This window comes from Harpia harpyja, chromosome 9 (assembly GCF_026419915.1).
Source record: "Harpia harpyja isolate bHarHar1 chromosome 9, bHarHar1 primary haplotype, whole genome shotgun sequence".
NCBI lineage: Eukaryota > Metazoa > Chordata > Aves > Accipitriformes > Accipitridae > Harpia > Harpia harpyja.
The window spans coordinates 3,081,125-3,109,082 of NC_068948.1; the positions used below are offsets into that span (position 1 = coordinate 3,081,125).

The 27,958-nt window shown below is 67.2% G+C and overlaps 1 protein-coding gene across 1 annotated transcript in view; it reads left to right on the forward strand.

Annotated features, from left to right (window-relative positions):
- Positions 1–27,958, forward strand: part of LOC128145485 (genetic suppressor element 1-like) — a 100,650-nt gene that overhangs the window by 14,481 nt on the left and 58,211 nt on the right. Inside the window, 1 exon segment of the mRNA XM_052795645.1 lies at positions 22,217–22,382. Within this exon segment, the coding sequence (XP_052651605.1) occupies positions 22,217–22,382 (166 nt within the window).

Sequence of the window (27,958 nt, forward strand, 5' to 3'; positions counted from 1 at the left end):
CCCCGTAGGGATGGAGAATGACCCCGTTGCAACTCTGCTCGGAGACGGGGGGTCTCATGTGGGGCCGGGCCCCCCACCGTGCCTGGCCGAGGCAGTGAACCGAGTGTGTTGGGGGAGCAAATCTGCCAGCGGGTTTTGGGGGGGGATGCTAATAAAATCCCCAGGCCTCCGAGTGCTGGTGCCGTTGTGTTGCAGACAGCAAGAAATAAGCCCTTGGAGAAGAGGTTTGGTAGCTACAGCAAAGATTTGAGCTACTCGGGGTCGCTGCTTTGTGGAGTTAATTATCTTCTGAGTCTGGGTTTTTGGTCTTTTTTTTTTTTTTTTTTTTCCTTCCTTGGGATTATTTCTTGGCAAACGAGGCGTTGTTTTAAAGCACAGAGCTCTGCTCCCTCTGAACTCCTGGCTGCTAAGTGGTATGTAGGAGATCCTGGTCTTAAAAAACACCCAAAAAAACACACCCTCAAAAAAGCCCTGCTGCCTTTGCAGTGCAAATCCATGGTCTGGGGCAGCTCAAGAAGATTTTGTGTGTGTTCCTGGAGCTGCTTCCTTGGGGGAGCTGGAGCAGGAGCCTCCCATGGGGGTCCCGGCACGGCACATCCCTCCCCAGCAGCGCTGGGTTGGAGCGTGGTGCTTCCCTGGGAGAACCGAGCAGCACCGGACCGGCTGGGAGCGACCGTGCTGCCGAGGGGCTGGTGGTACGGGAGGATGCGGAGATGCCCCGGGAGCAGAATCCGGGGGGAACGCTTGGTCCCTGCAGGGCTGGGGGCTGTTTGGTGTCCCCCCCCTAAAATCCAGCCTGGATTAGGGTGCCTGGAGGGAAACCCCCAGCCTTTGGGAAGGCGTGAGCGTCATGCTGCGAGCCGGCCCTCGGGCGAGGAGGGGGTTTATGGGGCATTTTGGCTGGCAGCCGTTTCCCCTGTTGGGATGCCGCAGGGTTAGGATATCGCTCCGGCATCGCATCCCGCTTGCCCGCTGGTTCCTGGGGCTCTGCAGCCGCCTCTCCCCACTTTACAGAGGTCGTTTCCCCCCTTCCCGGCTGCGGCGAGGGTCCGTGCGTGCCGGAGGAGCCGGGGTTGTGGTGCAGGGGAGCTGGCCTGGATGCTGTCAGCCACATGGGATAAATGTGGTCCTCTGACGGGAAGGAAGGCAAATGCACTCCTGGTCCGGCCCTGGAGCCACTCCTGCGGGATGCGACACTTCGGAGTGACTCCTCTCGCTCCTGCCGCTGGTACCTGTTTAATCTCAGCCTTGCGTGCTGAAACCTGGGGGAATGGACGCAGCGGCAACTTTTGGGTGTTGCAGAGCGGGAGCTGGCAGCGATGGAGGTCGGGAGGAATTTCTCTTCCTTGTTAATGCCGCAGGAAGGACTCGCAGAGCTTTGCCCGAAACATCCCGTGTCTGCCGGGGGTGCGGGAGAGCCGGCTCGTGCTCCGGTCCGGCAGCCGTGATGTTACACCCCTGGGACGGACATGCTATCCGTCATCCTTGTGCCAGGAGGGCTGCCTGGCCAAACCTCTGCCCGTACCCCACGTGCATCCACACCGCCCCGCGGGGTTCATCCTTGCTGCGCCCATCACCCTGGCATCGTGTCCCCCGAAGCAAATCCTCCAAACTCTCCAGCGGGGGCTTTGCAAAAGAAGCAAAAGGCCCTCCCGGTGCTCCCCAACCGCAAAGTGGCAGGGGGTGCCTGTGTCCCCCTTGTCGGACACCTTGTTGGCTCCTAATTCGGACATGAGGAGGTAATTAGGGGCCGGGATCCCCTTTCCGAGGCAGCAGATGGGGCGCAGCGACGAAGCGTGGGGCTGGGGAGCAGCGGCGGAGGGGCCGGCGCGCAGCAGCTCTGCCTCCTAATGTGTTTGCAAATCCTCACCAGCTGAGGGGATTAAAGCCGGCATCTGGCTCGCTTTATAATATTAAAACAAAGGGAGTTGTAGGCGCCATGATCGGGGGCAGGCGAGGGAGGCAGGGAGCGGAGCAAGGGGGGGGGCCCCGCTGATCTGCTCGCTGTGCTGGGAAAGTCTGCAGGAATCCCACCCCCAAAGCCCTTCCCGGGAGGTTTTCCCCAGGGAATAAGACAACCCGGTGGGGGTGTCCTCACCCCATCTTGCCGTGGGGTGCAGGAGCCGGCTCCCACCCCAGCCCCCCGGGATGAGGGGCAGCGCTGGGGATGCTGGAGGCGGGTGGGCTGCACGGGCTGCTTTTCTTTTTTTTTGGGGGGGGGGGTTTATATCTGCTTTTTTCCACCCCGTTGCGCTGTTCTGGAAGCGGCAAGAATTCAGGAAGCCGGCGTGCGGCGAGTGCCAAGTCAGGCTGTACCGCAGCCAAGCCCCTGCTTGTTTTCTCGTCTTGCTGGAGCCAGTAAGTGACCTTATTAGCTTAGGGGGCAGCTGCCTTATTAACACACATCTGGCGGCGAGGAGGCCGCATAGTCCCTATATTGTCTCCCTGTCGGCTCCTAACTCGGCGGTACCTTGCTGGGGGGGCTCGCCCCACGGCTTCTCCCACCCCACTAGAAGGACTGGCACCCCAGGCAGCCCCCCGGTGTCCCCATCCAGGGGATTTATACTGGGGGGGAGGGCCAGGATTAGGCAGATGGGGCTTTGGGTCTGTTGAAGATTATAATTTAAGATTATAATCTGCGCAAGGTTATAATCTGGGGGGGGGGGGGTGTAGGGGCCCCCCCCCAGCGTGGGGGCTGTGCTGCTGGCATTCCCATGGATGCCACCCCATCTCTCACAGCCCTTTCTTCTTTGCTACGGGGCAGGCTCTGCTTTTTGGGGTGCGGCATTGCCCCTCGGGACAAGGGATTACTCCGAGGGGCTGGACCACCCATGCAGCATCCTCGCATCCCTGCCAGCAGCCGGGGTGGGCACTGGGATTTCCCTCCGGTGTGGGGCAGGGATCAGCATCGGAGCATCCCGCAGCAAGGAGAGCCTCCAGTGCACTGGCTTCAGGGCTTTTCCAGCAGATTTGGCCCTTGAAGGGAGCAGGTTCCCGAGGGGGTGTGAGCCGGGAAGCTCCCGCTCTGCCAGGATGGGGGAACCGGGGGGTTTGCCATGCGCCGAATCACCCCGGGCTCTGCTCCGGGCTGTCCCGGTGGGTGCACATCCCACCCACAGCCACCCATCGTCCCCGCGTGGGACCCGCCTGCGGAGCCACCGCCAGCCCCACGCCTGGCACCCACCCTCACCCGGCACCACCGCGCTTCCTCTCCCCGGCTATAATTAGAGCCGGAGGGGGGACCCCACGCCGCATCGCCCCGGCGCTGCGCATCCCGGGGGAACCGAGGGCGAGCCGAAATGCGAGGGGGAACCGGGGTGCTGGGCGCCTGCCCGTGCCTCCGCCGTGCAGGGATGCCCTTTGTCCTTCTTGGCGTGTGGGGGAACTCGGCAGCTCTTGGCTTCTCCCTCCTGTTTTGGAAATTCAAAACATTTACAGGGCGGCCCACTCGCGCCCTGCCTGCCACGGAGCGAGGCACTTGGCTGACTCCTCTGCTTTCCTTGGCCGCTTCTCCCTCGCGTTCGCGCTCGGGGGGGGGCCTTTTCTCCACCCCCTCCCCTTTTTTTTTCTTTTTTCTTTTATTTTTTTCCTATAGTATAAGCTTGAAAAAAATACCACCAGCCTGCAGGAAAGGCCAACGAGGGGGACGGGAGGCAGAGCCCAGGGCAAGCGCGGTGGTGCCAGTGCCGGTGCCGGATGGCTCCATGTGCTGACCTTGCTCTCCGCCGGGAAGGGCGGCTGTGCCGGGCAGCCGGAGCAGCTCTGCGCTGCACCAGTGCTAATGAGCTCTGCCTGAGCAGAAGGATTAATTAGCTGCTGGGAGGGGGAGAGCATCCTCCTGCAGTGACTCCGGTGCCGCCGGGTGTAGTGACGGAGCTTGGCACGGCACGGTGCCCAGTGCTGCGGCACCAGCGGCACTTTTGCTTGGGGCCGGGGGCTGTTGGGAGGATGCTCCGAAAGGAGCCATGGTTCTTCCCGGAGCAAACGCCGTGGGCCAGGTGGGGAGAGGAAATCCCCGAGCGAGCCAGCGCCGCCCTGGGAAGCTGCGAGAGCCGCCGCTCGCCCGGGCTCCTGCCGTGTTTTTTTCAATTTTTTTCAAAAAAAACCCTTTTGCGGGTTTGTTTTTGGTTTTTTGTTTTTTTTTTTTTTCTGCGTGGTTTTTCCTGTGCTGTTGTCCCCCTGGAATGGGAGCTCAGGGTGGGACCTGGACGCTGCGGGAGCGCTTAAATAAGTCCTACGGTGTCTAAAATGACTGTAACGGGGACGAGGTGGCAGCTGGCCTGGTGCTGTGCATGGGCAGGGTCCGGCCACGTGCTGGGCTCAGCCCCGGCCCCGATTCTTCAGCCAAAATCCAAAGGGCTCAAGGATGCTTGGGAGCACTGTGCCCAGGACTGTCACCCTCCTGTCCCTGGAGGGGGGCCCCAGACCTGGCTTGGGGCTTTTGGCATCCCATTTAGCTGTGGGGTTTTTTTTGGGGGGGGCCGTGGGGCTGCTCCATGCCCTGTTCTTCCACCAGTACCCCTCTCCCCTCTGGCATGTGGGAGAGCCAGGCACGGGGAGGGGGACATCGGGGGGGGCCCCTGGAGAGACGAGCAGGGACATCGTGTTGAGGCCAGGAAGGTCGTGAGGACGCGGAGCTTGAACTTGAATTAGATGGTAATTGCGACGTGCCTAATTACAGGGAAAGAGCAAATCACTCTGGTGCTTCATAAAGTGTCTGACACGGAATAACGAGGATAATTAGCAATCAGACGGGAAGCTTCTACCTCCCCGCTCGCGTGCTGTCCCCCGAAAGCCCCGGGGAGCCCCGCTCCCCCTCCTGCCTCGCGGGTCCCACTCTGCCAAAGCATCTGCCCCTGCGTGGGGCAGTTGCGTGGCTTTTGCCCCCCCCCCCCAGCATGGACATCTCCCCCCAACCGTGGTATGGGACATCAGCCCTGCAAAGGCACCCATACGGGGGTGAGGTGCACCCCCCCCAGAGGGGGTCTGGTGGCCGTGCCAGGTGTGTCCCCCCCCCGCATGCGTACGCGTCCAGCCGTGCTGCTGCGCGGTGCCGGCAATGCATTAATGCTGGCTGACGCTAGAGCGCACCAGAAGCATGCCGTGGCATCCTCCTGGGGACATGGCACCCAGCAGGGCCACCTGCCCCTGGCCACTTGCCTATGGGCACCCTGGGGTGGCCCCAGAAGCACCCGCTGTCACCCCGCTGGGGACCCCGACTGTCCTCGGTGGCTGCAGGGGACGTCGTTAGTGATCGATGCTGCCTAATTGCATCTGGGGCTTCGCCCCTCGGAGGGGCCGGGGGATGTGGGGTGTGGAGGGGATGGTGGCACCCCAAAAAAACACCCCTGTCCTCCTGGCCCTGGCCGGCATCACCCCCAGGGGGACTGGGATGAGGGTGAGGAGCGTCCAGCTCCCAGTTAGCCGCACCTTTTAATGATGCTGTAGCTGGCTTAGGGAGTGCATCCCTTTCAGGGATGCTGATCCCAAACCGCATGTCCCCCCCCCATCCCAGAGTAGGGGGGATGGAGGAGCATCTGCTGGATGGCACTGCCCCAGACAGGGGCTCATCCTACAGCCTCCAGCCCCAGCGTCTCCTGCCTGCCCCCCCCCCCCCAAATGAGACCTGTTCCCTCCTGCCACTCAGGGAGAACTTGCTGCCCTTGGGTTGGTGACAGGCACCCAAAACCCGAGGAATAACCTCCCTCCCGGGCACGGAGGGACCTTGCAGCCCCAATATGCCCCCAGTTGGGGGGGTGCCAGGCTGTTTGGTGCCTTTGCTCTGGCTCCTGCTCTCCCTGGAGGTCCTGCAGCCGCCTCGCTCCTGTCCCCAGCCACTGCACGGTCTATCGTCCCGTCCCCCCCCGGGACCGTCCCTCTGCCACCTTCCCAGCACCTCCTGGGAAGCCCACAGCAGCTCCCAACACAGTTTTTGGACTGGTCCCATCTCTGGGGTTGCACAGAGGGCTGGGCACGCCGGCGGCACGGCGGGCATGGGTGCGGGTGTCCTCGGGTGCCAGGGCAGGGTGGAGGTCACGTTTCCCAGCCTGTCCTACGTGCACATCTCCTTGCCGTCTCTTCTGGTGGGTTTTTTTTTTTTTTTTTTTCCCCCCTCTTTGAGCAGCTGTTCTCTAATAAGCTGTTAATGATGATACAGTAAGTAGAAGCGGAGAGTCCTGCGGGAGCTGCCACGATTTGTGTAATTGGTCTCAGAGGAGACAAAAGTATCTAATATTTACATGCCGGTATTAGTCCCCTGGGAGTGCTGTCTGGGCTGGCACTGGGAAGGCAGCTCCCAGCCTCAACCTGTCTGCTCCCAGCTGATGGATCATCGGATTTCTTATGTATGGAAACTGCTGCGTGGCGACAGGGGGGTCCCTGTGCCGCGCTGCCAGCCCGGCATGGGGGGGACGGACCCACCGCCCCAAGAGCGTGGGGATGGCCGAGCATCCCCGTGGCTCGGCACCCAACCGCTCTGTGGGAGCGGTGGGGTTTGCTGAACCGCTTCCAGAGGGAGGATGCTCTGGCACAGGGAGCCTTGCGCCGGTGCGGGATGGAGGCAGGAGCCGGGGTTGCCCAGGCCAGGGCTCCCCAGGGTGGGTTTAAGAGGCCTTTGGCCGGGCTGGCGAGGCACAAACAGGCTCCTGAGCCGGCCGGCCGGTGCCTGGAGCGAGGAACGGGAGCTGGAAAGGGGTGCTTGCAGTCCGGCTGCCAAACACCCTCTGCCCTGTGCCGAAGGGTGGGGTGGGTTTGCCGGGAGCTGTGCCGGAGCTCCCGGATGGGCAGGTTTGAAAGCAGTGCTGGCGTCTTGCTCCCAGCCGGCCGGTTGAGCCGTGGGGCTGGGCGGCTGCCGGTAAAACTGCCTGTAGCGTTCCTGCTTGCAGCTGGTAAGACCTTAATGGCAGGGGAAACTGAGGCACAGCAGGACTGGGGAGCAGCCGGCCCTCCCTCCCGGCAGCCCTGACCCTGCGGGGGTCTTGCCCCGGGCCCCATCCCGCACTATAGCGTGGACAGGGTGCCCACTGGGGCTTTCCCGCTTCCCCCAGTACCCCCAGCCCCTAAACGCAGTGTGTCCCCAAGGCTTTGGGGCTGTCCCCTCTTGCCGGGGGTCAGCCGCTGGCCAGGTTTGCCTCGGTGTCGCCGCCACCGAGATGAGCCGTGTCGGGGTGCCGGGGCCGCGCTCGCTCCGGTGCCCACGTTCGAACACCCCCAAACCTGCCAGTGGCCCCTGAGAGAGAGACGCCAGCGGGGGGGGGGGGGTGGCATGGGGGCACCCAGCCATGAGAAGTGGGGCCAGGCTGGGTGTGGGGGTGGGTGCATCCTTATTCCCTGCCTGGGGCAGAAAATGGGGGGGTGCCATGACACCCCGACCCATTTCCCGTTGCACACTGGGGCTCTGGAGGGGGGGCCCCCAGCACCGTACTGTGCCCCCGCAGCCCTGCAGGATCGCATGCCCCCCGCTTTTCCACCCAGATTCCCGCTTTCCCATTGCCGTGGCAACCTCCGGCATGGCAACTCAGCGCCTTCTGCAAGGGCATGTCTCACATGTGCCCTCCCCATCCCTGGTGTGTCCCCCCCCCCGGGGGGCTGGGGGGGCTGGTGTGGGTGGCCGGGGGGGAGGATTAGGTTGCAGGGTGCCAGCCTGGGCATCGCCGTTTGCCCTGAGCCACCCCGCCGCCCGCAGAATCAAAGGCTCAGTGTTTTGCAACAGCTTAAAAGGAGAGCGGGCAGGTTTTGCTTTGGAGGCTACTGGCCTCATCCTGCCCACTGGGGCTGGGCTGGGCACCGCCGGGACCTGGCAGCTGCTGCTGGGGTTATCCGGGGGCTCTAGGGGGGCCGTGGTGGGAAACGGCTGGGAGGTGAATGTCGCTGAGCCCTGCCGAGCTCGTGGCAGGGATGGAGGTGCTCGGGCAGACTCTTGTGGGGACACGCCGGTGTCGCAGCGATGACGAGCCGTTGGCTCCTCTCCATCCTCTTCATCCATCCAGACTTCCATCCCTTTTTGGTTGTCCTCTCCGCTCCCGGTCGGGGATGCTGCAGCTTCTCTGTCCCTGGCCTCCCGCCAGCCTTTTCCCACACTCCCTAATCCCGGGCTCCGGCCTTGGCTGCCGATGCCACCTCCCAAGTGCTGGGAGCAGCTGCCTAAATATTCCCAAACCCTGGAAGCAGGGACCTGACCCCTGACCTCCCGGAGAAACCGGGGTGGCGGGTGCTCTGCAGGGATTGTGGGTTTGGCATGGGGGGGGGGGGGCCAGCATGCAGCTTGGGTGTCCCCAAGTCCCCTGCTTTGTCTGCCACCCCTTGTCCAGGGCAGGATGGATGGACTTCCTATTTGCAACGGGGTTTGGTGCGCTCTGGCCGCATCCTGCACGCTCCGCACCCTCCGGCATCGTGGGCGTGCTGTGCGGTGCCCATGGCGAGCAGGGCGGCATCCCCGGGTGCTTGCAGGCTTTCGTGGCTTGGAGGGGTGGGGGTGGGTTATTGCCCCCCCATGCCCCTGCTGCGTGTGTGTGTTTAGGGGGGGAGAATCCCCCCCTCGCCTCCTTCCCTCCCTCCTGCCTTATCTGTTAAATCTGCTAAGCAGGGGAATCGGTGCAGCCGCCATCTGTGAGCCTGCCAGTAATGGGATTAACTCTTTCCCCCGCCGGGGCCGAGCCTGACGGCGTTTCTGGCACCCCCTTCCCGGGGTACCCCCCTCCTCCTGCCCGCCCGGGGTCGGGGGGGAGCCAGCCTGCGGGAGATGCCGGTGGCGATGTCCCAGGGGTAGCAGGACTCACTGGGGACAGCCCTAATTTGCCCCCATGCAGATCTGAGTCGCCGGCGTGGACTCGCCACCCTCCTGCCTCAGTTTCCCCTCCTGCCTCAGTTTCCCCTCCTGCCTCAGTTTCCCTTCCTGCCACGCAGGGGGGGGGTTGGGCATTGCAAAGCTGCTCTGCGCTCCTGCCAGCACAGGAGCCGCTTTGCTGGGGGGGGGACACGGGCGGGGGGGGGGGCCATGCTGAGCCGTGCCTCCGCGCACCCCCACTCCTCGAGGCGGTGGGAAGCAGGGATGCCTGCCCCCCCCCCCGGGGTGGGGGGCATGCTGGATGCCCCCTACCCAGGACTGAGACAGAGGTGGGACCCCACGGCGGGGGGGGGGGACGAAGACAGGGGGGTCCTCACCCCCCCAGCCCTGTAGCTTCAGCCTGTTTCCCGTGGGGGGGGGGGGAAGGTCCCCCCCCCTCTAATCCTCTTAGGCGCTGGCGGTCCCGCTGGGCTGTGCCCCGGAGCAGCTGGCGAGGCTGGATCCGGCCGCTGCCCATCCTCCCCTCCCAACAGGTGCCCCCCCCCGGGCCCCCTGCGCTGCCGGGGCCGTCGCCCCCCCCCCAACCCCCCCCCCCCCCTCGTCGGGGCTGGGCGCTGGGGCGAAGGGCTCCCCGCAGCAGGCAGGCCCCCCCCCCCTCCCCGAGGCCGGCCCGGGAGCGCTCATTAATTATCTAATCTTCCCTTTATGTTTAATTTACAGCCCCGCGCGGCTCTGGCCATATGCTGCTTTTGTTGTGTCTGGCTCTTTGTTGTGGCAGGCAGCGGGGGTTGGCGAGACCCCCCCACCCCCTCCCCAACCTTCCTTCCCCCCCCCAGCCTTTGATCCCCCCCCCCCATCCTCCCCAGCGCCACCCTCCAGCCACCCCCGCGGCACGGTGGCGAGCCCCGGGGAGGGGTGGGGGGGTGGGTTAAAGTGCCTTTTTCTCGCTTATTAATTTCCCTGACACCCCCCCCCCCCACCATCACCAGCCGGCTCTTCACCGTGTCCCCCCCCCCCCCCCCCGCCTCTCGCCGGCGGCTCGGGATTGATCGCGCGTGTGCGTGTGCGCGGCGCTGCCTCCTCCCGCTCGCTGCCGCCGCGGGGCTGCGTGGGGTCCACCGCTCCCTGCCGCTGCCGCCACAGGTAGGTGCAAGGGCAGGCAGCTGCCTGTACCTCCTAACCCCCCCCCCCGGCCCCCCCACCCCTGCCCCAGCCCTGCCGGAGTGTGTGTGTGTGTCTGGGGGGGGCACCGCGCCAGCCCTAGCCCTTGGGGGGGGGTCCTTACTAAAGGGGGAGTGGGGTGGTGGAGGAGGTTGTAGCACCCCCCCCCCACGCACTCCCGGGACTTGTTGTGTGTGTGTTTTGTGTCCCCCCCCCACCCCGCCACCAGATGCGAGGTGGGGAGGGGGGGGGTTGTCCCGAGGTGGGGGTGGGTGGGAGCACACCGAGGGGGGGGACGCACGCAAGCGGTGGGACCCTGCGGCACCCCAACCTGCCGATGGTACCCAAAGTGTGTGTGTGGGGGGGCTCCGCGCAACTTGCTGCAAACTTTGCGCGGTGCTGCCGGGCTGGGGGAGCGGGCTCCCTCCGCTGATGGGAGTTGGTTTTTTGGTTTTTTTTTTCCAAAAAAAGTAGTAAAATGGGCTTTCTGCACGCCAGCAGGCCCGCATGGAGCTCTCCAGGGGTGCGCGGGGTGGGGACCCCAACCGAGGGGCTGCAGCACATGTATCATCCTTTGGGGGGGTTCGGGTCTGGCCTGCCGGGGTGGGGGGCAGCGGTGCTTGGGATGGGGGGGCGAAGGGGTTTGGTCCCCGTGGCCGCCGCCTCCCCGGCAGCGCGAAGCTCCGTTTGTGGATGATGGGGGCAAAGCTTGCCCCCCCTGCACCCCCCCAGGTGCTCAGCTGGGTGTGCGGAGGTTGGAGCCGTGGGTCCCCGAGGGATGCTGGTGGCTGGGTGACCCTGGGAGCGGGCACTGCCCACCCTTTGCTGCCTCTGCCCTTGCCCCCCCCCCCTGCACCCAGGCTTGGGCAGGAGATGCCCAAACCTTCACCCCAGGGCTTGGGGCAGGGCGAGTAGGAGTCTGCGCTCTTGCCGTCCGTCCGTCCGTCCGCACCGCCAGCCCCGAGGAGAGGAGGGCGGATGCGCGGTGGGAGCCGCAGGCCGGCGGCAGGCAGGGTGGGTGCCAAGCCGCGGGGCATGCCTTGGCCGCAGGAGCCGTGTGCCAGGCCAAGCGCTGGGCTGGCGGGGGGGGGGGGCACAGGCTCTCCCTGCAGTGACACATAAGGTCAGCGTGACCGCCGGGGAGGTGGCCCTGCCGGGGTGTGCTGGCACCGGCGGTGGCTCCTGCGTGGCGGGAGCCACGAGGCCGTGGCGAGAGCCGACCCCGGGGGCCACCGAACCGCTCGCCAGGTGAACAAACCCCCCCCCCTTTCGTGCTCGCTGGAGGCAGCTGGCTCGAAACGCGTCTTGCCGCCGGGCATCCCGGGCGCGTCGCCTGCCGTGGGGGTCTCCGGGGGCTGGACGAGGGACCCCTCGTTCCTGGGGGTGCCCCGTGTGCCGGGGTGGGACGTGGCACCGGGGGACAGTGCCAGCTGCTGGCGCGGCCTCGGCAGGGGCGATGGCGTGGGGGCAACGCCGGCTGACCCACGCGCGTGTCCTGGCAGCGAGGTGACGGCAGAGGTGCTGCCGGGGTGGCCGGGCTGTCCCTTTTTGGGGTGGTTTTCTACCCGCTGGGTGTGAGGGGCAGAGGAGGGGCCGTGCCGCCACGGCAGCTCGCGGCAGGTGGCCGCTGCCGCTGTCTCGCTGGGGCTTGTCCCCACACAAAGCCCAGCTCCCTCCCTCCCTCCCGGCCCCACGCCGCGGGGCCGCTTGCCAAGCGAGACGCCGAGGCTCCGCGCCGCGGCGGGTTTGCGCCGCGTGTCGCAAGAAGCGGCCGAAACACCGAGCTGGGGCTCCCCCGCCGTGGCTGCCCCACCCCTTGCCCGTACCCCCGGCATCCCTGCCAGCTCCTTGGGTGCTGGGAGGGGGAAACTGAGGCAGCGAGGCAGGAGGCGGCTTGCCCCAGGGAGCCAGGGCTGGGGAGAGAAAACAGGATTCTTGGCACGGGCTGGCGTTGCCGCGCTCTCTGCCCGTGGGCGAGGGTTGCTCTTTGCCGGGTGTTGCAGGCTGGCTCTCCCTGCCGGCGCCGCGGCGGGGCTCGCTGCCGTGCTTCACCCCGGCTTTTGCAGGGCTGCTCTGCACGGGGCGGGGGGGGTAGGCACCTTGGGGACCCTGGCTCTGTCCCCACAGGTGACACCCCCCCCCCCCCATCCACTCCCGCCTCGGCACTGGTGAAAGGGGCGATTGTTCCCCCCCCCGGGGGTGGCCGGCGCTGTGTGTGGTGGGGCTGGCGCGGGCAGCGGGTTGGCCTTGGCCCCCTGCCCGCCGCCGTGCCCTTTTCCAGAGGCAGCTGCCTGTGGGCACGGCTTGGCAGCCGTCCTGCCTCGCAGGCTCGGCCGGGGCAGGACCCGTGCTCCCCTGGGCCGCCGGATCGCCTCTGCGCAGGGTTGCAACACTCGGGGCCGGTGCCGTGGCTGTCATGAGTTTGCAGTTCTCAGCCCAGCGGTGGCTTTTTTCTCCTGGGTGTCTGCACCAGCTCCGTCCCTAAAGCAAAGCCTGGCCGGGGCGGGCTCGGAGGGGACGAGCGGGGAGCCGGTTCTCCCTGCCCTGCCGAAAAGTCCCTCTGGAGAGGTGCCCAGCGGCGTCACCCCTGCAGAAGTGATGTGTCAGCTCTGAAAGCCCCTGGTTTTCCACCCTGGAGCTGTGTGCAGGAGGGGGCCGTTCTACCTGCCCTCCCCAGGCACACTGGAGCATCTCTCCCGGGGGGTTTGCGGGCACCCTGCGGCACGTGGGGTGGTGAGATCCCCCGGTCCCCGCTCGGTTCCCCCCACCGCTACCGTGCATCCCTCCCCTCCCAGCTCGCTTGTCAGCTAATGGCGCGGCTTATTCCTATGGCTTTTTAAGTGCTTAATGGCACGCGGGGCTAATAATGCGGCTCCCTCTGTTCCTGCCGCCTGGGTGGATGGATGGTGTCGGGGCTTGGCACTGCCCGAACCTGCGGGGATGGGGACGGGGACCAGAAAGGGCCCAGCCGGTGCCCCGCGGAGCTGGGGGCTACGAGTGGGCGTCCGCCTGCCCGCCTCTCTCCCTCCTCTGCACGGCTGCTCGGAGCAGTAATGTCACTGTAAACGATATTTATCATGAGGTGATAAAAATCTATTTCCAGCGACCTCTTGGAAATGGCCCTCGTAAAACCAGGCAGCAGACGGAGGCAGGAGGGAGACAGCGGGGAGGGGGAACGGGCAGGGAAATGGCTGTAATCAACCGCGGAGCAGGGGCTGGCTTTGCCGGGGAGCCAGTCCTGCCATTCCCAACCCCGGTAAATCGATGGCAGCCGTGGAGGCCCGAGGGCTGCCCGGGTACGGCCGCGCGGATGCTCGGGCATCCCGGGGCTCCAGCGTCCTGGGATGCGGCATCCAGGCCGTGAAGGGAGGACCAGAGCGATGCTCGTGTTGAAGCGAACGGGATGGGGGGGCTTCTGCGTGCCGTAGCTGCGTCCCGGGGTGTTCCCGAAGTGACACCTCGAGGGACCGACTCAAGAGATGCTGGACCAGAGCAGGTTGGGGATGGGATGCTGAGCTAGCCGGCTTTCCCTCAACGCTCGCAGCCGTAGGGATGACCCCTCCGGCAGCTGGCAGGCTCTGCTGGGTCACCCATTGCCCCTGTATCCCAGGGGGGCCACTGTCAGTCCCACAGCCCCCCCAGCTCGCCGCTGCACCGATCCCCCCTCCTCCAGCTCCATCCCTTCGGTGCTGATTCAGCCATCTCCCGCCCGGTACTAATTACTCAGCCTGTCGCGGAGTCCTGGCCGTAAATTCTCCGGCAGGAGCGGGTCGGGAGGCGGAGAGCCTCTTTGGCTCCTTTCCCCGCTGACCTGACCAGGGACCTGTAATCCGGTATAATTCATCAGGGTGCTGAGTCGGCAAGCGGGTGCCTCGCCCTCCTCCACCCACTTTTGGGGTGCACTGTCCCCCACCAGCACCCCTCCTCGCTGCTGAGCGGAACCCAGCATCCCTTCTGCCTCTGCAGGATGCTCAGCCTAGCTCTGTGTCCCCCCCCCCCATCACTAGGGACAGCCTGGGTGACCCCGTGTCCCCGCTGCACCCCGGGTGATGCTGCTGGCCTGGGTGTCCCTGGGGGCTTCGTTGAGCTGGGGGGGGACGGAGGGCACCTGGGCCACCTTTGTGGGGTTGGAGATGGTGGGATTTGCTCCTAAAAGTGGGGGACAGAGCAGGACACCCCCCCCCCCATGTTGTCCCCTGGGGGAGGAGGGATGTGGGGGAAGATGGCTCCCAGCTGCAGGGTCTAATCTCCTGTCCTGACGAAGAAACTCGTAATCGCTTAAAGTAATTAATAAGGGGGGTGGTGGCTGGACCGCCCCGAGCGCCTGGGTGTCCCCTGCCTGGGGGTGGCTGCCCCAGGGGGGACACAGGGGCTGGCTGGGGGTGCAGCCCCCACCCCAGCCAGACGTGGGTCCTCGGGGGCTGTGCCAGGAGGGGACGATGGGGCCATCCAGCTTGGGTACCGCTCGCACGTGCAAAGCCCTCAAAATCCCCGCTGAGGGGCATGGTGCCGCTAAGGGACATCGTGCCACCGAGGGGCTTCGTGCCCACCCGTGCCTGGCGTGGCCCGGGGCGCGCGGTGACACGGCAGAGTGTGCGCTCCAGGTATTATCCTGCATTAAAGTTTCCCCTTGCAGATGGTGCGCGTTTAATCTGCGGCTTAACGAAGCGCTGGACCTGGCGGTAAGTCCGTCTTTAGATGGCAGGCGGGAGCTGAGAACCGGCGCGCTAAGCCGCCTGGCTGGATGAAGAAGGGGGACACGGGGGGGGGGGCAGATTGAGGCTTTAATGCCACCGCGTCCCAAGCTGATTGCCCGGCCGGCGTGTGGCCCTCGCCGGGACCCGCGCCGAGGAAGGCGACGGCTTTTTGCCCCACGGGTGATTGCTGTGACCTGCCCCCCCCAGATGGATGGGGTCCCCCAGTCGGGTCCCCTCGCCCCCGGCGTGGTGAGCCTGGCAGAGCCTTGCATCGACGCGGCTGCTCCTCCTTGCCTCAGTTTACCCCCGTGGGGCTTTGTACATGTGGGAATGCCCCGAAAACATGAGCCGCCGTGGGGCGGGGGGGATTTTCCAGAATGAAAAGCCCCTTGGGGCAGCCGCCTCTCCCCGCAGCAGGTATTTAGGGTGGCAGGGAGGGGACAGCGGCCGCAGACTGCCCGGCGGCTCCGGACCTGGAGGTGGGTGAGCCGGGCGCCGCGCTGGCTTGCAGGGTCGTGGTGTCCCCGAGATGGGGATGGGGAACGCGGCGGGATGGAGCAGGGCCCCGGGGCTGGGCAGCAGCACGTCCCGCGGGGTCTCTGCAGGATTTGGGTGGCAGGCCGTGCTCTGCAGCGAGCTGCATCCCTCCCCTCCCAGCCTGGGGCCTGTGGTCCCAGGGGGGCAGAGGCAGCGCTGGCCTGGAGCCAGGGCTGTGGCGTGGTGGCAGAGGGAGGTGGGAGCTGCTGGGACAAGCGCGGCCAGGGGGGTCACTGGTCCGGCCAGAGTAGTTTGTTTCAGTGTGGAAAGGCACTATTTCAGCTGTTTACTCTGGAGTCTAATGATGACGGCGAAGGGTCTGTGCCGCAGAGCCTTGGGGAAATCCTTGCAGATTTGGGAGGGCTGGTTGTTCCATGCAGGGCCAGCTCCCCTTTCAGCACCAGGAGCGGAGGTGCTGCTGCCAGCCCTGCTGTCTGTGCATGGATGGGATGCTCACATCGTCCCCTGCCTCAGTTTCCCTGCCTTGAAAGCAGGGTGGAGGGAACATTTCCCAGCCTGGCAGGGACCGGCAGACGTAAGCAAGAACTTTGTGTCCCCACAGTGGGACAGGGGCCGCTCTGGCACCGAGCAGGGTGCGGGTCCCATCCTGCCCAGCCTCTCTGGCCCTGGGGTGACGGGGTGGCGAGCGTGGGGGCCTGTCGGTGTGGAAGTGGGGCGACACGGGACCCAGCACCGCCCGGGCAGCGGGGTGGAGGTGCTGGCATCCCGCGGGGGCCTCGTGCATCGCCACCAGCCACGGCTCATCCCACAACCTGGGGAAACTGAGGCACGGGAGAGGACGCGGTGCGGCCAGAGCTGCCGAAGCAGCGAGCGGCCGCCGGTCCCCACACCCAGAGCCCCAGAGGAGCTCGGGGAAAGCCGGGAGCGAGCGGCTGCGTGCCCCCCCCACCCCCGCCACCCCCCCCCCCTCCTCCCCCTCCATCACCTCCCCGTTCGCTGGCGAACAAATGTCTGTTCTTGCAAAAAAAAGAAGTGACAGGGGTCGGCGCAGCGCTTTCCACATGACCTGCCCGGGAACAGAGGACGTCTTTGTTAATCCAGCGAGCTGTCAGTTCAGCCTCTTCACAAAAGGCATAAACCACTTATTGCTGCTCTCACCCCTGACCCCGGATCCGCCTGCGCGCCCTCCATTGTGCCGTCTCGAGGAAGCTGGCAAACAATTTCGGCTCTGGCTCCCCTCCCCGCCGACGGCTGGGCGAGGGGGGCCGCCTCTCACCCCGCCGGCATGGGGAGCCGCCGCGGGGGACCCCCACCATCACCACCGCCACCACCCCCCCGCCTTCACCGCCCGGCCGCATCTGCGCGCCCGCCGCCTCGCCTGGCAGCTGCTGCGAGGGGATGGGGGCTGCTGCCACAAAGGGCCGGGGGGGGGGGAGGCTTGTGGCAGGACCACCGCCCTCCCTCCGTTCCTCCCTCCCGGGGCTGCCGGAGCAGCTGGTTGGAGCCGGCGGGCTGCGGGCGAGGGGGTGTGGGGTGCTGCACCCCGCGGCCCCCCGGCCGAAACCCCTTAATGAGAGGGGACAAAAGCTCCTTAGGGCCTCTGGCTGAGACGGGCTGGGACGGCAGCTTTAGCCAAAGCCGCTTACGGCCCCGGCACAAAGCCGGCGAGAACAGCCCCGCTTCCCGGGGCCGGCGTGGGATGGGGCGATGCTCGCGCCCCGTCAGCCTCGGGGGGTCTGGAGGGGGGTGGGGGGGTCACACGGGGTGAGGGCAGGGGAGGGGGGGACCGAGCACGTGCCACCCACCCCGTTCCTCTGCGCCCAGCACCCGGACCCCGCGGCGGGGCCGGTACGTGCTGGAGCAATTAGATGCAGTCACTTTGGGGCTATATATAACCCAAATTGCTGCCTGCAGCTCGTTAGCTGGCTGTCAGAGCCGCTGCGGCCGCGGCGGGTGAGATGGTGTCGCCAAGGGGGGGGGGGGGGGGGAGGATGGCGGCGGTGGGAGGGCGACGCGGGGACCCGCCGCTCCGCAGGGATGGGGACGCGAGGCGGGGGGATGCGACCGCGCCGGGGTGGGTGCCAGGATCAGACCCTCACCGGGAACGGGCTCCTGGGGGGGGCCCCCCCGTCCTCCACCCCAAAAGCGACAGCGAGCGGGGCGGTGCTGTGCCCGCTTCCGTCGGGCGCTTCCTCCGCCATGCCGGCGGCGGGTGGTTGCAAACCTGCTTCGCCGGCACGGTGGTGGGGTGGGAGGGGGGCTGCGGTGACACGGGGGTCAGGGTCAGGCCTTTCCCCTTGCCCGGCGTTCCCCAGGCTCGTGGCACAGCCTGGCCCTTGGGAACGCCGGCGCGAGCCTTTTTCGGTGCCGGCGGCGTTTCCAGCATCGTCTTCCCATGCGGCGTCCGGCGTGACCGCAGTCTCCGGCGTTGCCCGTTCAGCCCCCCCCCTCCATCCCCGCTCGCCCCGTTGCCGGTTCCTGCCTGGGCTCGCCGGCGCGCCGTGGCTCTGCCGGCACACACCGGGCCCCCGCGCCGGGGAGGAGCGCGGCACCTCGGGCTGTCTGGGGGCAGCTGCGAGATGAGTGCGAACATATTGTGTGGGCTCCTGCAGCAGGCGTCACGGTGTCGCTGCTGGAGAGCGAGCAGGAACCGCAGCCCCGCCGTGACAAACGGCTCCGGCACAGCCGCGGCCGTGCCCACGCGGGTGCCGACGGCGGGCTGGGCCACGCCACGGCACAGCCGGCTTTGCCGGGACACGGAGCCGGGGGGGGGGGCGTGGATCCGGGTGGGCAGCGATGCCCACGGCTGCGGGGATGGGCTGACCCCCGGCACACGGTGTCACCGCCGGCTCCCCGCCATCGCTGCAGCGCATCCCTGCAGCCGTATTAATTTTTTGGAGGGCGGGGGAGGGCCCTGGGTTGGGCACATCCCCAGCTTGGGAAGGGTTAACGGCACCGTGTCTGTCTCTGGAGCCTTTTGTTTCTTTCCCATTTTTTTTCCTCTCCCCCTTCCCATTTTTAATGAGGGGTTAGCACTGCTGTAATTGCAGGTTCCAACTTTCCGCCAGCAAACATGGCTGAGAAACTTTAAACACGGCGACGGCGGGGATGCGCGCATCTGGCCACCGCCCCTCCTGCGGGCACCCACCAGGGTGGCAGAGACCCGTGGGGTGCCGAGCCGTGCCACCGGCAGGACGCCCGCTGCACCAGGTCTCCGGGCACAGCCTCCTTTTGGGGGAAAACCCTCTGGTTTCAGGCTGCTGGCAGGAGGAGGAGGAGGAGGGCGAAGGCTTCCTGAAGGGAAGAGCAGCTGGAACCGCCTGGGCGAACACGCGGCTGGGGCTGTGCCCGCGGCGGCGGTGATAAAGCCCCAGCGTGAGCCGAAGGCTCCGCGGCCTCACCGACGAAAGGAGCCGGAGGGAGCCCGCTCGCCGCAGCCCTAAAACACTCCAAACCCACCTTTTATTCTGAGCACCGCCTCGCAGGCCTGGGGGGGAGCTGGGGGACGGGGGGTGGCGGGGGTTCATCCCCCCCCCAGCCTTGCAACCGGGTGCTGGAGTGCGCTGCTCCCCCCCCGTGCCGAGGCTTCTCGTTCTGCAGCCGGCTTTTTGCATCCCCCAGGAGGTGCAGGATGCGGCCCCTCCGTGCCGAGCATCCTCCCCACCTCGGCCCTTGCTCTCTCACGGGAGCTTGCGCGCAGACCGTGCCAAAAACCATCGCTGGCGCAGCTGTGCCGGTGCTCGCCGGGCTCCGTGCCCGCCGCCCCGCCGGGGTGATGCCAGCCAAGAGGCGAAGTGCCACGACCGCATCCACCCCCGGTGCCCTGCCTGCCGGGAGCATGGGGGGTTTCCAGGGTGCTACCACCCGGGAAAGCGGAGGTTGGGGCTGCGGGGCTGCGATGCTGCCGGGATTTGGGGGGGGGGGGGGAGCGGGCTTTGCCGTGCCCGCGGTGCCCCGTGGGCGGCATCCCCACGGGCGGCATCGCCGCTGCCCGTGCCGCCGCCCGCCCCGGCGGCAAGCGAGGCGTAGGGGAGGTGGAATGGGGAAGCCGCGTTTTCTGGTGTCCCGAAGGCAGAGGAAACGCGCCGGCGCGGCCGCCTGCGTGCCGGATCTCTCGCCGGAGAGCCGCCGCGGCCGTTCGCTTTCCCGCTCTGTCACCGCCATCCCGAAGCCGGGGCCGGGGGGGAGAGCCGGGTGCCGCGGCAGGTGTTTATCCGGTGACGGGAGCAGAAGGAATGTGCCCTTGGCAGGGAGGGACGGACGCAGGGACACCGCTCCCTGCCCTTGCCGCCGTCGCGTTCCCCGGCTGCGAAGCTGCCGGCGCCGGGCACCGAGCCCAGGGCAGGTGGGGCACCGCGGTGCTGCCGTGCTGGTGGTGGGGGGCACGGGTGACGCGGGGTCTGGCAGTGCCTCTCCCTGCCTGTCCATCAAGGCCAGTGGCTGTGTTTCGAGCCGGCTCCAGCTCTCCGTGTCCTTTGTACCAAGGACCTGCCAGGGGAGACGGAGGCAGATGCCACACGGGGGGGGGGTTGAGGGAGTGCCGTGCCGCGGGGCCATCCGTGCCGGCTCCGGCTGGGAGCCTTTTTTCCCCCCGTTTTTGTCACCTGCGGAGCTGCCCTGCCATCCCTGCCTGTCTCCCCTGGCTTGCAGCCCTCGCCTGCCTGCCAGCTCAGTTTTTCCCGTGTTAATAACGTCCCATAACGATGTCGCATCGATGTCACCTCGCCGCACGCCTAACGCTGGACCTCGACCCTGCCCAGGGGCCGTGCCCCGTGGCCCTGGTCCCCGCCGGGGCTGTGCGTGGCCGGTGCACGCTGCGAGCTGTTGCAGGCTCATCCTCGAGTCCGTCTGTCCACGTGCAGGCTCCCTCGGTGCGTTTCTGCAGACAGCCACCCATGCAATGAGCAGGCCGGCCTCAGCTCAGCACCGTTTGGCCGGCTGGGCCCCTCTCTCCACCCGTGGGGACGTGCATCTCCCCGAGCCCCGGGCCGGGATGGGCAGAGCATCGCCACGATGGGACGTGGGGGAGCTGCCAGCCCCCACCTCGAATTTCAGTGCTTGGTGGCAGAGCACCCTTCCCTCTCAGCCTCTGCCCAGGCACCTCAGGGTGCTGCTTAGCAAATTAGCGCCCAAATCAACCCGCTCGCCTCTAATTGAGGGTGAGTCTTTGAGGACGTGGTTGGGGAGGGAGGCCCCCCCCCCCCACTCCGAGGGGCTGCTGCGATGCTTTATCTGGGTGGACAGATCCCTCCTAATTGAGCAGATATTCCGTGTTCGCAAACAGATGGCTCCTTTGCATCAATTATTCCTTATCTGTGTAACCGGGGATGATTTGCTGACAGATAGTGGGGGGTGAAGTTAAAGCGAGGAGGCGGCCGGTGCTCCGGCTCCGGCTGCTGCCTTGGGGGTCCCAGGGGGCACAGACGGTGAGGGGGGACGGATCCTGGCTGCCCCTTGGGCCCTAGGACCCATCTCGGGTGCTTTTGCATCTCGGCATCCCCTGGCAGGAAAATAGAAAGGGTGGGGGGCTGCCACCGCCGTGGGGTCAGTGGGTGGGTTGGGGTCTGGGGGGGGGCTGCTGGGGCTCCCCGGAGAGCAGAAGGGTGCCAGCCTCGGCCCGGTAACCGCTGCCGAAATCCGCCTTCCCACCGCGACCCCGGCCCGGCCCTCCCTGACCACATCTTGCCCAATGCTGCTGTGATGCATGATGGGGGATGATTAATGCTAATTAATGATTAGTTGCTCCCGGTATCAAAGTGCGCCCCAGCCCTTTCCCGTGCCCACAGGTAGGGGATTGCTGCCTGCAGCTGCCGGTGGCATCGCCCCGGGAGGAGGAACGGTGGCACAGCATCCCCCCTGGGACCCCCGGGACGTGTCCCTGCCGTCTCCAGGGATCCCACGCCAAGCTTTTGGGGATGGGGACCTGTCTCCGGGATTGTCCCCTGCCCACTGTGACAGTCGCCTTCTGTTTATCGTTGGGGAAGAGAAGAGCATCCCGCCATCGCCGGGGCAGCCGGTGGCACCCCGCCAGTTGGAGCCGGTACGTGGTGGCACTCGAGGACTTGCGGGATGTGCCGAGCGCTCGCGGTTGTGTGGCGCTGCCATATGGATTCCATAAATTAAACCTTTCCAGGAAGCAAACGGTAAATTTATACGTCCGCTCGCGTGCGTGGCTCGTTGAGTCTAAGGGCTTCCCAGCCAAAAATTCACCTACCATCTATTGCGCTTCGGCTCTCCATGTTCATAGGACTAATCCCAAGAAAAATGGGATCAACGTAAAATCCTTGCTGTGCTGCAACCCGCATCCTAAAGTCCTCAAATCAAGAGCGAGGTGTCTCCTATGGGTGTCCCCTACGGCAGGAGGGGAGGTCACCCGCATCCCGCCGTGCCCGGGGTGGGCGCAGCATCCCGGGGACCCGAGGCTGGGTTGTCCGTGCGTCTGTCTCGGCGTGGTGTGGCGGTGCCGGGATGCGTGCGGCGTCGCTGGCTGCCGCTTTATTAAAGATAAACAGAAGCGGCGACAGCCCAAGCTGTGTGCATTGGGCGCGCCCGACGCGGGAGGATGACAGCTACAACAAACATGGGATGCCGGGGGTCGGGGAGGGGGACTGTCCCCAAACCCAGCGAGGAGCAGCGGCAACACCGTCCCCATCCCTGCGGCACGTTCGCCTCGCCGGCCCGGCAAAGACGGCGGTGGGGGAGTTGTTGATCTTGAGCAAACACTGCCCGGTTGAGTAATCGGGAGCTGCCTAACCGGCCAGCTGCCGCCGGCGAGCAAGGGGACGCCGCTTTGATTCATGTCCTCTCCCCCCCCTCCAGCCTTTCTCGTCTGGCCGCGCTGGGAGCCATCGGCCGGATCCAGCTGTAGCCCCGCGGTGCAGGCTGGCGTGCGGCTCCCCGCGCCGGCCACGTGCACCGGCTGGCAGGAAAACAAAAGCATCCTGTGTCCGTGTGTCCCCGTCGTCGTGTCCCCCCCCCGCCGTGCCCCCCACCCGTGCCGGCGGTTCTCCGGCCCTGCCGCGCTCAGGCCGGGGAAGGGAAAAAGCGCTGAGTCTCTGTCCCGCTTCTTTTCCAGGCGTCCTCTTCGTCCCTCGAGACGGCCGCCGCCAAGCCTGCGGCCGGCGAGCCCCGGCACCGGGTGGCCAGCACCGGGGAGAGCCCGGGGACGGGCGGCAGCGTCGTCCCGGACATCGGCCAGCGGACGGCTTTGGATGCGGAGGGCGCGGACGCTGGAGCCACAAGTAGGTGATGCCGGGGGATGCCGGGGGGGGGGGGGGGGTTGCGGGAATGCCGTCCCCGAGGACCGTCCCCTGCCCCACCGCGGGGTGCACCGCCAGCCCGCCGCGGCTTGGGTCTCCCGGCAAAGGCTTGCACCCAACGGTTCGGGGTTGGGGCTCCGAAACCCGCAGCCCTGCCGGGGAGGTGACCCCGACGGCACCTCGGTCCCTGCCCATCGTCCCCGGGGCCGTGAGTCAGGCCGTGGGCGCCGGGGAGAGCCGCGGCGTTGGGCCGGCCGCGCCGGGGAGCTGGGGGGGCCCCCGGGGCTGGGCCGGGCAGCGGCTCCCAGGACTCGGCTGCCCCGTCCGTCAGGAGCGGCAGCATTTTTGGGAGAGGTATCACGCGTGCTTCCCGCCTGCCACCTCCCTGGACCGGCTTGTTTGCCAGCCCTTCCCGGCGGGCGCGCCGTGCCGTGCCGTGCCGCGCCGTGCCACGCCAGGCTGCTTTGATCTGGCAGCAACTGCCGATGCCGGTTCCTAGCGTTGGGTTGGGAAGAGCCGGGAACCGCAAGGTGCAGCGGGCAGGGAACCGGAGCGGGCAGGGTGCCGGGGCTGGCAGGGAACCGGGGCGGGCAGCGCTGCCTCTGTGGGGCAAGGGAGCTCCTTGGTGGGGTGGGGGGGGGATTTGTGACCCCCCCACGTCCCCGAGGAAGGGCACTTGCCGGGGACGCGGTGGCCCGTGTCGGCCATCCATCAGCCCCCGCGGGGATTTGGCCCCGGTTTGGGACCCCGCAAAGCACTGTGTCCCCCCCCCGGGGTGGGGGGGACCGGGATGCATTTGCAAGCTGCTCACAGCCCAGCCGGCAGCGACGCGGAGGCAAGCTGGGAGCCGTGGCCTGGAACGGGCCTGCCGGAGTCAGCTCTGGATTTATTACCCTGCCAGTGGCTGCCGGGCAAAGGTGACAGTGACTAATGGCTTGTTACACGCCTGCCACATCTCATCTGCGCGCCGCGGCCGGCTGCCGGCGCTCCCAGCCCCGGTGTGCGGGCAGCCTGCGCCCGCCCTCCCTTCCCCGGGAGGGATGGGGGTGAACCCCCCCTGTGCCTCCGCGGGGACCTCGGCCGGAGCGGGTGACGGTGACGGCTGGCCGGCTTGGCGCGGGAATCCATCCCCGTGCCGAGGATGGAGACCCGCTCCGGCAGCATCCCCCGCGGCGCTCGCCGCCTGTGCCGTGGCCAGGCAGAGCCGGGCTGGCATCCCCGGGGTTACCGCCGTATGTTGGGGCTTCCCAGCCGGTGGCACATCCCAGGGTGTCCCGGTGAGCCTTGTGCGACACGCAGGACTTCCCGGTGCACGAAACTCCTTCGTGGGTGCAAAACCACGAGCCGTGCTTGCCGCCGCTCTGCCGGCACGGCGGCAATCCCGTGCTGGGATCGCCGGGCTGGGGTGCGGAGGAGAGTGTGTGCGCGGATGGATGCTGACAAAGCCACAAATGCATTCACTAGGAAAATTAAAAAATTAACAGGCATTGGCTCGCTCTAGATTAGTAAAGGCAGGGAGATAAAAGCGGCTCTTTATACCTTGTGAGAATTGCTGATAAGGGCATTTGTTCCTCTGTATTCTTTAAAAAGAATGCAATAAAAATTTAAAATAGAATGGGAAAAGGGAGTGGGGAGGGGGGGGAGCACTGGTGCTGCCGGCGAGGAGGACTGGGGGAGGCAGCGGGCAGCACCGGCGCCACGGGCAGCACCGGCACCACGGGCAGTGGGGCCTGTTGGAGGAAGAGGAGGAGGATGGAGGGGAAACGGAGGCGAGGGTGAGCCGGGAAGGGGCTCGGGTGGGTGGGTGGGTGGGTGTGCGTGGTGGTGTGGCAGCTTGCTTGGGGCCGGCTGGATGCCCCTGTCGTGGCCTGCATCTCCTCCCGCAGAGATGCGCGTTCGTGTCCGGCAGCGCCGGGACCGGATTCCTCGCGGAAGCCTCCCTTCTGCCCGGGGAAGGTCGGGGTCCTGCCTGTCCGAGCCTGCCGAGCCTGTCCGGCACGCGGATCCGACTGGCACGGCTCGTGATGATCCGCAACTTCCTCTGCTCCCGAGTGGGCTGAGCCCCACCCCGCTCGTTTCACTGGTGTCTCCGAACTCCGGCGTGGGCAAAGCCCGCAGGGTGATGGTGGGAGGGCACGGGGGTGACCACCGCGTTCCCCACCCGCAGGGGACACTTCTGTCCCCCGAAACTGCACCCGGTGCAGGGGGGGGCACGGGGCATTGGGGTGCGCGGAGGGGGCCGTCGTGGGAACACCCCTTATCTCCGCAGGGTCCGGGCTCAGGACCCCCGCGGGCGCTCGCCGTGGTGGGTCGGGCTCTGACCTCTGGCGTATCCCAGAGCCTGTTTGGCGGCCCAAGCAGTTTTGGGGGTGGGGGTCAAAGGGCCGGATGCCCCCGAACCTTTTTTCCCCATCGGTGCCTGACACAGGCATCCATCAGAGCCTTCACCCCCCCCCCATCACCCTAATTCTTGGGGGGCACCTTCCCCGATGCTGCCCCGCGACCCCCATGGGGTGGGGGGGGGGGGCTGTCCCCCTCCCTCAGCATCCCTTTTAGGGGACCCCCCGGTGCCTCCCTTCCCTGGGGAGGGGGGGGGAAGGTGCCAACCGCCCGTTCCCCCCCCCCCCCCCACTCCGTCGTCCTCCGCCCCCGTCGGGGCCCTGCCCTGCCCGGCCCGGCCCCCGGTGAGTCACGCTCCAGCCGTGCGGCTCCCGGGGCGGCGGGCGGGCGCCGAGGGAAGCAGGAAGCGGCGCGGGGGGGGGAAAGCTCGGCTCGGCTCGGCTCGGCCCGGCTCGGCTCGGCTCGGCTCGGCTCCCTCCACCGCTCTGCCCATGGAGGAGCGCAGCCCCCGCTGGACGGCGCGGCCCACGGGTGAGTGCTGCACCCCCTCGCACCGTAACCCCCCCCCCCCCCGCGTCGCCTTCAATGGGGGGGGGGGGTGTCACTGTGGGGGTGGGGGGGGACACACACACGCGACACAGAGGTCGCGCTGCGGTTGAGAGACCCCCAGGGTGTGGAGGATGGAGGTCACCCCGGAGTTTGGGGGGATCCTGTGGTGTAGGGGAAGGAGGTCGCCTTGGGTTTGGGGGGACCCCGTCGTGTGGGGGTCACCCTGGAGTTGGGGGACCCCATCGTGTGGGGGTTGGGGGTCACCCTGGAGTTGGGGGACCCCTGGTGTGGGGGTTGGAGGTCACCCTGGAGTTGGGGGACCCCGTCGTGTGGGGGTTGGGGGTCACCCTGGAGTTGGGGGACCCCTGGTGTGGGGGTTGGAGGTCACCCTGGAGTTGGGGGACTCCATTGTGTGGGGGTTGGGGGTCACCCTGGAGTTGGGGGACCCCTGGTGTGGGGGTTGGAGGTCACCCTGGAGTTGGGGGACCCCGTTGTGTGGGGGTTGGGGGTCACCCTGGAGTTGGGGGACCCTGGTGTGGGGGTTGGAGGTCTCCCTGGAGTTGGGGGACCCCTGGTGTGGGGGTTGGAGGTCACCCTGGAGTTGGGGGACCCCGTCGTGTGGGGGTTGGGGGTCACCCTGGAATTGGGGGACCCCTGGTGTGGGGGTTGGAGGTCACCCTGGAGTTGGGGGACTCCGTCGTGTGGGGGACTGAGGTCACCCAGGGCCTGGGTGGGGAGCCCACGGTGTGGGGGGACGAAGGTCACCCTGGGGTTGAGAGACCCCCGTGGTGTGGAGGACAGAGGTCGCCCTGGGTTTGGGGGACCCCGTCGTGTGGGGCTTGGGGGACCCCACGGCGTGAGAGATGGAGGTCGCTGTGCAGTTGGGGGTCCAGCTGGGGGATGTTGGGGGGAGACGAGACCTGCTGGGTGCTGCGGCCTCAGGGTCCGGTGTCGGCCGAGGTGCTCGGTCCCCGTGTCCCACATTGCCACAGAGATCTTTTGGGTCATTTTCCCGTGGGGGGGAGCCCGGCCCGTGGGCTGGCAGGGCACGGGGCCGTGCTGGGGGCTCAGCTGGCGGCACCGACTTCGGCACGTCTCCTTGCCTTGCTGCCTGTACATTTCTTGAGCCGAGTGCGCCGGGCACTGCCGCGGGGCCGTGCCTCAGTTTACCCACACGCCCCGCTCTGCCTGAGCGGGTAGCTCTTGTATTATCTGTGTTTCTGGACACGCGGGACTAGGGAGGGACCGTGTCGCTAACCGAGCCCCGCAACCTGACGCGGGGAGCCCCGGCACCGCACGCCGCATCGGGGTGATGCCGCGGCCGCGGCGTCTCGTCCGGCTCATCGTCTGCCGCCGTGTTTGTTGCTTTGCTCCATCCTCGCTTTTCCACCCCTGCCTGCGCCGTCTGCCTTGCCCTTCGCCCCGGGGCCCGGCGGTTCGCCGTGCCGCGCTCGCGGCCGTGCCGCGTTCGCACCCTACGTCGTGCCGAGTCCGTGCGACTGCTTTGCACGGTGGAGCCGGTGCGAGCGCCCGGCTGCTGTCCCCAAACTTTGGGCAAGTGCCCGCTGCCAGCCCTTGGAGCAGCAGGGCGAGTGGCCGACTCTCTTCCTCCTCCTCCTCCGGCACCGAACCCCTTGGACCGGGGCATCCCGACGCAGGCGAGGGGGGCACGGAGCCGGGGGGGCGGGGGGTGGGTGCCGGGCTTGCCGCATGGGTGCCCGTCGGGCCACGAGCTGGGAGCCACGGGAGGGAGTTAATGGAGGGAAAAAGGCAGCGGGAAGCCAGTCGCCTTCTTCCTGCAAGCTCGCGCGTGCGCGCCGGCCCGTGCGAGCATCGGGGTGAGCCGGTGTGGTTTGTGGGTGTGCCGCCGCGGGGCCGCGCGCGGGCGAGGTGAGCGTGCGCCGGGCTGCGTGTGCGCTTGTGGCAGCCTGTTTGTGTAACCTGGTGGGGAGGCGTCGGGTGTGACGATGGCGAGCGGCGGCACGGCACGGCGGGGTTGGCCGGCCGAGGCCAGCGGCTCTTGGGGGGCTGGGGGTTTGGGGGGACGACGCGGTGTGTGTGTTGGGGGGGGGGCTGTCTGCGCACACGCGTGTGCGAGCGTTGCGTGAGCCGAGCGTGCTGGCCCCCCCCTCGTTGGGCACACACCGGGGTGCGCGTGAGTGCGTGCACACCAGCGTGTGCGTGCACGTCCCTGTGTGCCTGCGCTCGTGCGTGCACGCACGAGTGTGCGTGCCCGGGGCCTTTTTTTTTTTTTTTTTTTGGGGGGGGGGGTTGTGTGCAAGTGCCTCTGTGTGTGTTGGCTGCAGGGCAGGGAGCATTACAGCGGAGACAGTGGCTTTGGCGGGGGGCCAGGCTGCTGGGGGGTGCAGGGGGGGTGCCGCAGAACAGTTTATCGCTTCCTGATGTGCCAGCGCCCGGGATGGGGCTGCAGGTTGGGGGGCAGCTTGAGGAGGGGGGGGGGTATTTTTAATCTTCACTCTCCTGTTCCTTCCTACGGCCCCCCCCAGCCCTCTGCCCCTCACCCTGGCGTCTGGCAGCAGTATGTGGAGGTCAGGGTCTGGGGGGGGGGGTTTGGGTGGGCTGTGCCTGGGGGGTTTCTGCCTGCACCGGCCGTGCTTCAGCTGGGTGCAAGGCAGCGGTGCTCCCACCCTGCTTTGGGGGGGCACGGT